Source organism: Pongo abelii, chromosome 23 (genome assembly GCF_028885655.2).
Source record: "Pongo abelii isolate AG06213 chromosome 23, NHGRI_mPonAbe1-v2.0_pri, whole genome shotgun sequence".
NCBI classification, from domain to species: Eukaryota; Metazoa; Chordata; class Mammalia; order Primates; family Hominidae; genus Pongo; species Pongo abelii.
Window position 1 is genome coordinate 53,321,919 of NC_085929.1, and position 12,520 is coordinate 53,334,438.

The following is a 12,520-nucleotide window of genomic DNA, read 5'->3' on the forward strand; positions in this document are numbered from 1 at the left end:
TTTGGAGAATGGGTAGCTGGGTTCCAAGAGCGGGAACCCAAAAGGGCCAGGTGAAAGCTGTACTGACTTTAAAACATTATAACATCTTCCCTGAGATACAGATACAACACAATTCACCCACAATAGCCTTCACCCATTTAAGGTATATAATGCAGTGGTTTTTTTAGTGTCTTCAAAGAGTTGTGTAACTATCGCCACAATCAATTTTAGAGCATGTTTATTGCCTCTAGAAAACCTCGTGTGTCCTTTATCACCCCTGCCTTCCTCCCTGTTCTAGTCCCCAAGTAACCACTAATCTCCGTTCTCTGTATATAGAATTGTCTATTCTAGGGATTTCAAATAAATGGAATAATATAATGCACATTTCTTTGGTAATTATCTTCTTTCACTGAGCATAATATTTTCAAGATTGATCTATGTTGTAGCTTGTTCAGTACTTTTGTTTTGTTTTGAGGCAAGGTCCTGCTCTGTGGCCCGGGCTAGAGAGTGCAGTTTTGCCAGCATGGCTTACTGCAGCGTTGATCTCAACCTCCTGGGCTCAAGTGATTCTCCTGCTTCAGCCTCCCATGTAGCTGGGTCCACAGACATGCATCATCATGCCTGGTTAATTTTTTGATTTTTGATAGAGATCGAGGTCTCACTTCGTTGCCCAGACTGGTCTTTAACTCCTGGGCTCAAGTGATCCTCCTCACCTTGGCCTCCCAAAGTGCTGGATTACAGGCATGAGCTACCGCCCATCCTTGTCTTTTTCCTGAGCTTAGGGGCAAAATATTCAGCCTTTCACCATTAAGTATGATGTTAACTATGAGTTTTTTGTAGATATCCTTTATCAGGATGAAGATTACCTTTGATTCCTAGTTTGTTGATAATTTTTATAATGAAGGAGTATTGAATTTTATCATATGCTTTTTCTGCATCTATTTAGATGATCATGTGGTTTTTGTCCTCTATGCTATTAATATAGTGTATTGCACTAATTGATTTTTGGTTATTAAACCAACCTTGCATTTCTTGGGTAAATTCCACTTGATTATGATATGTAATCCCTTTTTATGTGTTGTTGGATTTGGTTTGCTAGTATTTTGGGTTTTTATATGTATATTCATAAGAGATACTGGTTTGTAGCTTTCTTTCTTTGTGATGTCTTTGCTTGATTTTGGTATCAGGGTAGTACTTGCCTCATAGAATGAGTTGGGAAATATTACCTCCTTTTCTAGGTTTTGAAAGGATTTATGAAGGATTGGTATTAATTCTTCTTTATCTATTTGGTAGAATTTACCAGTGAATCCCTCTGGGCTTGGACTTTTCTTTGTGCCTAGTGTTTTCATTACTAATTTAGCCTCTTTATTTTTATTTTTTGTTTTTTTGAGACAGGGTCTTGCTCTGTTGCCCACACTGGAGCGCAGTAGTGCCGTCATAGGTCACTGTAACCTCGAATTCCTGGGCTCAAGTGATCCTCCCACATCAGCCTTCTGAGTAGCTGGGACTACAGGTGTGTGCCACCATGCCCACTAGTTTTTTGGTTTTTAGTAGATGAGGTCCTGCTTTGTTGGCCAGGCTGGTCATGAACTCCTGGGGTTCAAGTGATCCTTGGCTTCCCAAAGTGCTTGATTTCAAGCGTGAGCCAGTGTGCCCGCCTCTAATTCAGCCTCTTTCCATGTTGTGTATCCAGTCATATTTCCTCCTCCTCCTTGAGTAAGTTTCAGTTGTGTGTATCGTTCTGGGAATTTGTGCATTATATCTAATTAATCTTATTTGTTGGTGTACAGTTGTTCATAATATTCTCATAATTCTTTTTATTTCTGTAAGGTTGATAATAATGTCTTTTCCATCATTTCTGACTTTAGTAATTTAAGTCTTCCCGTTTTTCTTTTAGTCAGTCTAGCTAAAGTTTTGTGAATTTTATTCATCTACTCAGAGAACCATCTCTTGGTTTTGTTCATTTTCCTTGTATTTCAGGAAATAACCAGACCAGCAGCTTTCTGTGTCTCCTTGGAGTCCTGCTGTGGTTCTGGGAGTTGCCTCTCCTCTCTTTCTGTTGAGTGGCCCGGCCAGTGCGTGTGGGGGCTCCTGCGTCTCCCTCTCCTCTCTTTCTGTTGAGTGGCCCGGCCACTGCATGTGGCGGCTCCTGCGTCTCCCCTTCACCAGAGTATCTCTGCCTTTACCTGTTTGGCATTTCCATGTAACATTTCTTTTGCAAAGTTGGTTTACTGCTAAAGTACTGGCTTTCATACAGTGAAACCCCACAGAACAAAACTGGAGCTGCATGCATTAACATTGATACATAAAGAACAATCTTGAGGGAACATCTAGTTGCAGAAAGATACATATGTATGAAATGATAACAATGTAAACTTTGCAAATGTGCGGCATAATACTGTATGTTGCCTAGAGATCCACGTCTCTTCAATAATAGTATAAACTCTTATATGGAAATGGAAAATGTCAAATACAGGTTGGTAGCCACCTCAGAGGAGGTAGGTAGAGAACCAGAATGGGGAGGGTTTCAACTCTATTATATGACAAAATGTTGGAATTTGGTGGAAGTGAATCTCTGGGTGGTGTCTCTGTGGTTATTCCTTATGTCCTATATGTCACTAAGCTGGCTTTGCAGCCTGCCAGGGGTGGGTGACCTTGGGCAGGCTACTTTTTTTTTTTTTTTTTTTTTTGGGACGGAGTCTTACTCTGTCGCCCAGGTTGGAGTGCAGGGGCGTGATCTCGGCTCACTGCAAGCTCTGCCTCCCGGGTTCACACCATTCTTCTGCCTCAGCCTCCCGAGTAGCTGGGACTATAGGCGTCCGCCACCACTACCGGCTAATTTTTTGTATTTTTAGTAGAGACGGGGTTTCACTGTGTTAGCCAGGATGGTCTCGATCTCCAGACCTCATGATCCGCCTGCCTTAGCCTCCCAAAGTGCTGGGATTACAGGCGTGAGCCACCACGCCCGGCCAGGCAGGCTACTTTCTTAAGCTTTCTGTCCCTCAGTTTTTCCACCTTTAGAATGGGAAGAGTAATGATATCTGCCTTATTGGGTTGCAAAGATTAAAGGAGTTAACACATTAAGAGTTTAGAATAATGCTTATCTCTGTTAGCTGCTACTATTATTCTCTATGTTTTATTGCTTGCAGTATTGGTAGTAAAAAAGAAACGGCATGTTGAGCAAATCCGGAGGCTGTTGAGAGTGGTTGGAGCTGAGCAGTGGCACGCGGCGTGGTGGTCACAGGGCTGTTCCTTCACTTTTCTGTGTGTTTCATTCCTTTGGTAAAAGTATCCAGCACCAGCCCCACTGGGACCCGCCTGTGGTTCATGCCACAGGGCGTCTGTGTCCTCAGCACCCAGGACAGTGCCTGCCACATAGGTCCTTCCTGGTTGAGAGGAGGGATCAGCGCTTTGCTTTCAGGTTGTCTTCAGTTTGAAACTGAAACTCACTCTGATGTATGCAGAAATAAATGTGATGTTTGTCATTTGGATGCTGACTTTAGAATTTTCTTCTGAAATCATATATTTCTCCTTATTGGCTTTTTTTTGGGAAGGAGAAGTCATAACAAACCCTTCAAGGGGCCAAACTCTTTTGAATTCCTTTCTCTTCTCTGGGTTTCCAGTCTTCCTCTGTGGAGTGAGGGGTGGGACTGGGCTCCTGGGCCTTTTGAAGGAAGGCCGGGTGTGGGCTCATGTTTCTGCTCACTGTGGTGACAGACCCCTGGCTGCCACTTTGATGTCCCACTGATTCCACTGCTCCTGGCCTTCAGATCAGGTGCGTGCTGTTTTGTTTGTCTCAACCTTCTGCTAGCCACTTTTCCTAGTTCTAAGTGTGATTTTTTTTCTTAAGGAATCTTCCTTCTTTTCTTTTTCTTTCTTTCTTTTTTTTTTTTTTTTTTTTTTTTTGAGACAGAGTCTCGCTGTCGCCCAGGCTGGAGTGCAGTGGCGCAATCTCGGCTCACTACAAGCTCTGCCTCCTGGGTTCGTGCCATTCTCCTGCCTCAGCTTCCCAAGTAGCTGGGATTACAGGCACGTGCCACCATGCCCGGCTAATTTTTTGTATTTTTCATAGAGACGGGGTTTCACTGTGTTAGCCAGGATGGTCTCGATCTTCTGACCTCATGATCCGCCCGCCTCGGCCTCCCAATAAGACTGGGTTTCTATACTCTTGTGGCATGCTCTTGTAGGAATTATCACAGAACATTCAAAATGCCAGTTGAAGTTTTGCTTTTGTAAGTAAACTGTAAGGGCCGGAATAGTTTGGACGTGTTGTGCTTATCTTTGCCTCCCCAGTGCCCTGTCCGAGAGTCAGAATCGAAAAAATGTTTGTCAAGTTTTGCTGAAAAATCTTAGAATATAAAAGTAAACATTTGGTGTAATTAATATATTGTGCTGCAGGCATAGGATTGGGATACCAAATAGAAGCTGAGTGGGAAACTGAAAAATGACCCAATGTAATATTTTAACGTTAAAGATGATGTTCTCAAAGCAGTGGGTGAAAGGAGAGGTTGCTGAATAAATGACGTTTGAACTCTTCTTTATTTTTTTTTAAAGTTTCCTACTAAACACTATATAGCAAAATAAAATAAATTCTAGGTGGATTGAAAACTTAAGGGTAGGAATGAGCCCTCTAGAAGGATGAAACTAGCACACAGTGGCATGTTTATGCACTCTCGGAAGAGGTAGACCTTTCCAAGTGTCGTCCCCAAAGTGGAATCACGAGGAAAGGACGCAAGAGTGGCTCAGCCTCCCAGACCAAGGAAAACAGATTGGCCACCGCCATTGTCTTTCTGTGACTGCTCTAGCAAATCATCACAAATTTACTGGCTTACAGCAAACATGGTATCTTAGAGTTCTAGAGTTTGCAAGTCTGACGTGGGTCTCACTGGGCTAACACCAAGGTGTTGGCGGGGCTGGTTCCTTCTGGAAACTCCAGGGGAGAGCGTTTTCCCTGCTCTCTCCAGCTCCAGGAAGCCGCCCGCATTCCTTGGCATACGGCCCCCTTTTTCCATGTACAGAGTCAGCCATGTTGCATTTGTGTGACCTTCCGTGGTCTCTTCTGCCTCTGACCACAGCCAGGAAGGTTCTCTGCTTTTGAGTACTCGTGATTAGATTGTGCCCACCAGGAGTGCCCAGGATGGTCTCCCACCTCAGGGTTCGTATTCTTAATTGCATCTGCAAAGTCCCCTTTACCATGTAAGGCGACGTAGTCACAGGTTCTGGGCATTAGGATGTGGACGTCTTGGGTGGGGGCCGTTGTTCTGCTGACCACACCACCAGAACGACTAAGAAGGAATGCTCCGTTTACAAGGTTTTTTTTACAAAGCAGTGAGAAAGTGGTGAGCACCTCATTAGAAAATGGACAAAGAGTATGAGCAGACAGTTTACAAAAAGAAGAGGTACAAATGAACAAGATAAAAAAAAATGTTTGACCTCACTAATGAATGAAAAGGCACATAGCTGACATGGAGACCACTGTTCTCCTGCTGAATGGGCAGTGGTGTGTGGTGTTGACACTGCTGGTGGGATATGAACCATGGCTCTTCAGCAGTGTGGACTAGTGGCCTTTCTAATGCGTGCTTTATGTCCCAAGCTTTCCATTTCTGGGAGTTTATCCCCAAGAGGTTATCATAGTTGTGTGCAGATATTTGTCTCCAAATATCTTTATTACTTTTTTGTAATCACTATTTTATTTTATTTTTTAGAGACATGGTCTCACTCTGTAACCCAGATTGGAGTGCAGTGGTGCATTCTTGGTTCACTGCAACCTCCACCTCCCAGGCTCAAGCGATCATCCGACCATTTTTTTGTAATCACTTATTTTATTTTATTTTTTTGAGACAGGGTCTCGCTCTGTAACCCAGGTTGGAGTTCAGTGGTGCAATCTTGGCTCACTGCAACCTCAGCCTCCCAAGTAGCTGGGACCACAGGCTTATGTCACCACGCCCAGCCAATTTTTTTTGTATTTTTTGTACAGACACGGTTTCGCCATGTTGCCCAGGCTGGTCCTAAACTCCTGAGCTCAAGCGATCCACCCACCTTGGCCTCCCAACATTGCCAGTATTGCCTTCAACAAACAGAGATTCGTTTATTTCCTGTGTCTGGTAGTCTGTGGTGAGCAGCGCAGGGTTGGGCAGCAGCTCAAAGCCATCACAGCCCCATGCTCTTTCCTGCCTGTCTGCGCTGCTGCCCTTGATGGTGGCATCTTCACTCACGCATGATGGCTGAGGTCCCAGGCCTTACCTCTGTGTTCCAGGTGGAAAAAAAGGGAGAGAAGCTAGGGGCCAAAGGGGTGCTGGCTAAGCCTGGTTTTTTTTTTTTTTTTTTCAGAAAAGTTAAAACCCGCATTTATTTCTTGCTGGCTGTGAGAAATGAATGTGTGTCACAGGGCCAGCCGTGGCTGAAGTCAGCCAAAGGAGCAAAGGCTTCTGGGTAGAGGTTGATCAGTCAACCAACAGTGTCTGCCACGTGGGGTATTTCATTTCCATCAGTTTTCTGAATTTGCTCTGATGAATATAAGACTTTTATAATAAAACTGTTAAGTCTTTTTCTTTTTGAGATGGAGTCTTGCTTTGTCACCCAGGCTGGAGTGCAGTGGCACGATCTCGGCTCATTGCAACCTCTGCCTCCTGGGTTCAAGCCATTCTCCTGCCTCAGCCCCCCCAGTAGCTAGGATTACAGGCATGTACCACCAAGCCCGGCTAATTTTTGTATTTTTAGTAGAGATGGGGTTTCACCATGTTTGCCAGGCTGGTCTCCAACTCCTGACCTCAGGTGATCCGCCCGCCTCGGCCTCCCAAAGTGCTGGGATTACAGGCGTGAGCCACCGCACCAAGCCTGTTAAATCTTTTAAAAAATTATATTTATCTTTTGCAATTCTGCATTCAATTTCAGACAAAATGATGGCAGGTGAGAATTCCCAGATGGGCGTTTCTTCGAGTTTTTAGTCTGTGGGCAGAGGCTGCAGTCCCTTCATTGCACTCCCAGACACCCTCATCACCGTGTGGATGCCCGAGGGTCTGTGGTGGTGCTTGTCGGGCTGAGGCCCATTCTCAGGGACGGGCTGACTGCCCTGCTTGGGTGGGATGTGGGGTGTGGGCTTGTATGGTGCCACTCATCCCTTCTGAACTGGGCCCTCAGGACCCCGGGTGGCTGCAGGGGGGCCTGCGACAGCCGATGAGGAGCTGCTTCCTTCAGTCCTGTGGGTTCCTGGGAGCCCACCTTTTCGGCCGAGCTGGTGGTGGGCTCTTGGGAAGGCAGGAGAGAGGCTCACTGGTTTTCCTTTTCTTTTCCATCAGCATCCAGCACGTGTATGGCGCTCAACACCCCCCCTTTGATCCACTGTTACATGGCACGTAAGTGACGTTCCAACCTCACTTGGCGTCTCGGCTCTGATATGGGAGGGCTGGGGCAACCCCGGTCTTCCTGCTTCCTTCCTGCTCCCAGGCATTCCTGAGGGAGGAGACTGGTTTCTCATTCAGCCACACTGATCAAGCAGTCGCTTTGTATGAGACACTGTGCACCCCATGCTACGCATCCCAGTGAAGACGGCAGATGTGGGAGACACAGCCTGATGTGGGGAGGTGGGGGAGCCCTGGGGAGAGCCAGGAGCCAGCATCCTTTAGCCACGGGCAGCCTGGCTGCAGGCCATTCATGCTGGCTTGTCCTTTCCCTTCCTCCTTCCCGCATTCTCCACCAGCTGCTGGAGCCTGGCCCTGGCCTGTCCTGGCCCCTCCACAGCAGGCGGGAACGCAGAGTGTGGGGCTTGTGCTGGGCTGTTGTGACCCTGCAGGACTGCACCTGTCTGACAAGTTTCTCACGTGAGGTGGGGCCGATGTTGTGTGTTGTCATATTTTGGGGGAATCTTGTTTAAAAGATTGCGTGTCTTCAAATCCACATACCATAGGCCTGCACCCTGCACAGGCGCTCCTGGCCCACACCCCTCACTGCTGGGCAGGAGCCTTGCTGGGATTCGGGGAAGGCACCCCAGGCACTGGCCAGAGTGAGCTGGGGTGGTCCTGCAGGGTATCACCATGTGGCCCTGCGCCTCCTCCCAGGTGGCCTTCCTGGAGCCCCCTCCCTCTCCTGCCACTGAGTCCTCATGGGCTTCGCCTGCTCTTCTTTTGGCTGTCTCTGTGAATTGTGTTTGCTTTTTCGCTCACTATTGCTAGATCGAAGCTGAACACTTCTATGCCTGTCTTTTCACCTGGGAATTCTTTCCTGGCTGGTTTTGGGTGAAGCCTTCGAGCATGTACGAGTAAAGACTGCCTTTGCATTACAGTTTGCTCAGGTCCACGGCCAAGATGCCCACCACACCAGTGAAGGCCAAGCGGGTCAGCACCTTCCAGGAGTTTGAGAGCAATACCAGCGATGCCTGGGACGCTGGGGAGGACGATGACGAGCTCCTGGCCATGGCGGCGGAGAGCCTGAACTCCGAGGTGGTCATGGAGACGGCCAACCGTGTGCTGCGTAACCACAGCCAGCGGCAGGGGCGGCCCACACTGCAGGAGGGGCCAGGGCTTCAGCAGAAGCCCAGGCCCGAGGCAGAGCCGCCCTCACCCCCCAGCGGCGACCTCCGGCTGGTGAAGTCTGTCAGTGAGAGCCACACGTCCTGTCCTGCAGGTATGATGGGAGGACTGAAGAGATGGTCTGGGTTTCTGGCCAAGCTAAGAAAGCGGCCAGAGCACACTCACTGTGGGAGAATCAGTGGGTTCCCATCCTCATTTGTAGCAGGCCCCCTGGCCCACGAGATCCCTTATGGTTCTCTTCCAAGGATAGGGGGGTGGGCTGCGCTCTTTCCTGGGGCACCCAAGTGCTTTCTTCTGTCTTAGCTAGGTATGTCTCTCCTCCGAGTGGAGTGGAGGCTTCTGTCCTAGCTAAGTGCATCTCTCCTCCGAGTGGAGTGGAGGCACCAGGCTGTTGTGGGCTGGCCGTGAGAGGGCCACAGGGGAGCAAGTGCCTGGGGACACTGTCTCCCTCCTAACTCCACCAGCTTGTGATGGTTCCATGGGTGACATCGCCAGCCGCGGGGTCAGGCCCCTGCATGTTTGGGGGCTGGCGCTCTAGGCAGCTTACAGGATTACTGCCAGGGGTGCATACACGTGGGCTCAGATCTGTAGGGGCTGGGAGTCTGACTTTTGGGTCGGCCACATTTGCATTCTGACCACCTCGGGTGGGGTCATGTCTGGTGCCATGTGTATGGCACTGGTGCACAGCAGCTGTTCTTGAGGCTGTTTCTGTGACTGCTGCTCTTGGTGTGTTGCAGGCCATCACGTCTGTGATGGAAAAGCTGCACGGTCGTGTGATGAACCCACCGTGGGCCGCGGGCACTGTTTTCAGAGCTTGGGATAACCCACTGGATAGACTGAGATACATCTGTGCCCTGTGGAAAGTCCATTCTTGTGAGAGGGACAGATGCGGCACTGCCCACAGCCAGCAAGGGGGCACAGAGCGTGCTGGGAGGCAGCAGGTGCCACGGTCAAGAGAGGCAGAGAATGGGGTGGGAACGCGGTGGCCGTGAGAGCAGTGGGGAGCAGGTGTCATCTTAAACGGGGAGGTCAGGGTGTCTTCACGTCAGCGGTGCTGTTGGGAGGCAGGGGGTGAGGGGCAGGGGCAAGGGCCAGCTGGGGCGGCCTCAGGCCGTCATAGATACCTCCCTCCAGGGTCTTCTGGGGGCTAGGGTGCTCTCCCCACATTTCCAGTTGAGAAGATGGAGATTGTTAGAGTGGCCTGAGGTTACCCTGCAGAACTAGGTTTCATACCTAGATCTAATTTTTAAAACCACTTTCTAGGAATTGATTAACTTCTAAAATGTTACAGCCCTCATTAGTTGAGAGTACTGTGCGTGATTTCATTTGATCAGTTTTCTTTTTGGAGTCTAATAAATTTTAAAGTCTTTGAACTTGTAAGTGGAAATCTGGTGATGGCCTTTGCGGGAGGCTTGGAAACCTGGTGACTGACTGAAGCATGCACTGACCGCCTCCTGCAGGCCCAGTCCTGGGCAGCGCCCTTCAGCCTGTGGCAGAGTCAGAGTTGGCAGGATCCCTGGCTTCATCTGCTCATGGGTGGTGCTGACATTGAAGTTCTGTGAGCCTCTCAGCACCCCACCCCCTGCCCCCAAGATGCAGGACACTGTCAGGCTGAGAGTGGCCAGGACCGCAGGACCACACGGTGTGTGGCTGGGGGATCTGACAAGAGGCAGGCTCAGGCTGCGACCAGCTGGGGTCGGAGAGCTGTGAGATGTCACCCTGGGATGGCCTCATCCTGGAAGAGCCAAGCAAAGGATGCTCCAGGCAGCTTGCGCTGGGAGAAGGGGGCCCATGACCTCGTTGCCTTGTGCTCCCACCTGCCTGCCTTGGAGTTGGCCATCTTTCCTGTGTTTGCTTCCTGGGCAAGCTTTTTTTGAGCACTTCAGTATAGTGACAATGATACCATATATTGATCATTTACTATGTGGCAGGTACAGTATCAACTCCCTGTGACACTAAACTCATTAAACTTTGCAGCAACACCAGGACATGGACTTATGGGTCCTGCTCAGGAGTGAGTGGCCCCTTTCGTGTCCTGACGAAGCCACATCAGTCATTTCTAAAGATCACAGGGAAGTCCAGCTGAGCACCTTTAATTCTGGGACTCAGTGCACAGCTGCTCTTCCTGTTGAATATTGACTCTGAGGAACTGTAAGTGCTGCTGAAGCAGGAGCCTCTGAAGGAGGGAGAGGGGGCACTGTCACCCGCGGTCCTCCCCTCTGCTCAGGTGCTGGTTCTCAGCCCTCTCTGCAGTAAGGCCGGCAGCGGAAACTCTGGAGCCAGACGCCGTGGGCTGGAGCCCCAGCCCACTGCTTGGTGTGCGGCTGCTACAAAATAGGAATCACAGCAAGGGCGCTGAGGCTGGTGGGAGGAGATCCTCCTGGGGGTTGGGGGGATTCAGGGAGAGTGGGCAGCGGAGATGGGGGAGGAGACAGGGCGGTACTCTGAAGTCTGTGCCCCCACTTTAGCATACTTTTCTGGAAATTTAACTGGGCCACATTCTGCCCAGAGGCCATAGGTTGCCTGGCTCCTGGATAGCCTGAGGGTTTCTGTGTGAATTATTTTCCCCCACTCCCAGGTTGTGAAGGAAATGGGTGCGCTCTGTGGGAAGGAGGGCGCTGGGGAGTGCGGCTGCTACCTCCTTGCTCCAGTGGCTGTTGGAGTGGATGTCAGCCCGTTCTGGAGTTTATTTTTCACTCTACTTTAATGTTCAGTTTTTGAAAAATGAGATAGCTAGATAGGATTTAGACCCAGGAGTCTGGAGCCTTTCCCAGCCTCTGCTTGTTGGTCTCAGATGGCCGTGTTGAGTGATCTGAGGGCCTTAGGGTCGTCCCTTGGGCTGACCCAGTCCCGGGTTGCTGGGTGGAACGTGCTGTCTCACCACCTGCTTGGGTCCCCGTGGGCCTATCTATCTTGGGGGTCAGTGGGGCCTTGGTGGGCAGCAGCAGAGGGCGGGAGGGAGGGTGGGCAGCTTGTACTCTAGTGCCACCGTGGTCACTGCCTGTAGTGGGGTCTGGGAAGGTGCCATCCTTCACCTGTCTGGCTTCCTTTGTTTCCTTGGGATGAGGGTCCCTGTGGGACCTTCCTCCCAGGGCACTGGTGAGACCAGGGAGGGCCAGGCAGGTGGCAGGGTTGGGCATGCTCTTGAGACGGCAGGTGAGTGCCTTCGCAGCACCCTGGTTCCTGCTGTGTCCCCACCGTTGCCTCCCATCCTCAGCACCTCTGCAGGCTTTCTCCTTTCCCTCACGGTAACTGGTGGGCTTGCCCTCCACACTCAGGCCTGGCTGACCCGAGGGCACCGTCCTGCACAGACCCTCTGGGTCATGTCACCTGGGCAGGCCCTGATCCGCCACCCCAGGCACTGGTGGGAGCCTGACCTCCACACAGCCCGAGGGGCCCTGGAGTTTTCTGGCTGTCATTGTGTTGCTTTTATGCGAGGTGGTCCATTTCGTTGATGAATAATACTCTGCCAGAGGCGAGTGAATTTCAAAGGTGTCAGTTACATGTTATTGCTCAAGAAACCAAGGTCCCCACTGCTCAGTGATGGGAAGAAGGGACCGTTGTGACCCAACAGCATTCACAAAGGGACAGTGGCACAGCAAGGAGGAACATGCGGTCGGGAGGAGCGCCCTCACCCTCACCCCCATTCTCTCACCCCTGCAGAAAGTGCCAGCGATGCCGCCCCTCTGCAGAGGTCCCAGTCTCTCCCACACTCGGCCACCATCACGCTGGGTGGCACATCCGACCCCAGCACCCTCAGCAGCTCAGCACTGAGTGAAAGAGAGGCCTCCCGGCTCGACAAGTTCAAGCAGCTGCTTGCCGGCCCCAACACGGACCTTGGTAAGCACCCTGTCCTCTGGAGGACACACACAGACATTTCTTGCTGTTTCTGAAACAGATCACATCTTAAAGGATTCCACGTATGCTTATGTAACGCACACGCGTCCGTGTGTAATTTGCCTTGCAGGAAGGTGATGTTTTCGTGTAATATTTTCAAGTCAGTAAGTCACTAA

General features: G+C 50.2%; 1 protein-coding gene across 1 annotated transcript in view; it reads left to right on the plus strand.

Annotated features, from left to right (window-relative positions):
• The window catches only part of TBC1D22A (TBC1 domain family member 22A), a gene marked incomplete at its 5' end in the record, with an annotated part of 424,244 nt that overhangs the window by 22,096 nt on the left and 389,628 nt on the right, over window positions 1-12,520 (plus strand). Inside the window, 3 exon segments of the mRNA NM_001133321.1 lie at window positions 7,278-7,334; window positions 8,261-8,601; window positions 12,171-12,347. Of these exon segments, the coding sequence (NP_001126793.1) occupies window positions 7,278-7,334; window positions 8,261-8,601; window positions 12,171-12,347 (575 nt within the window).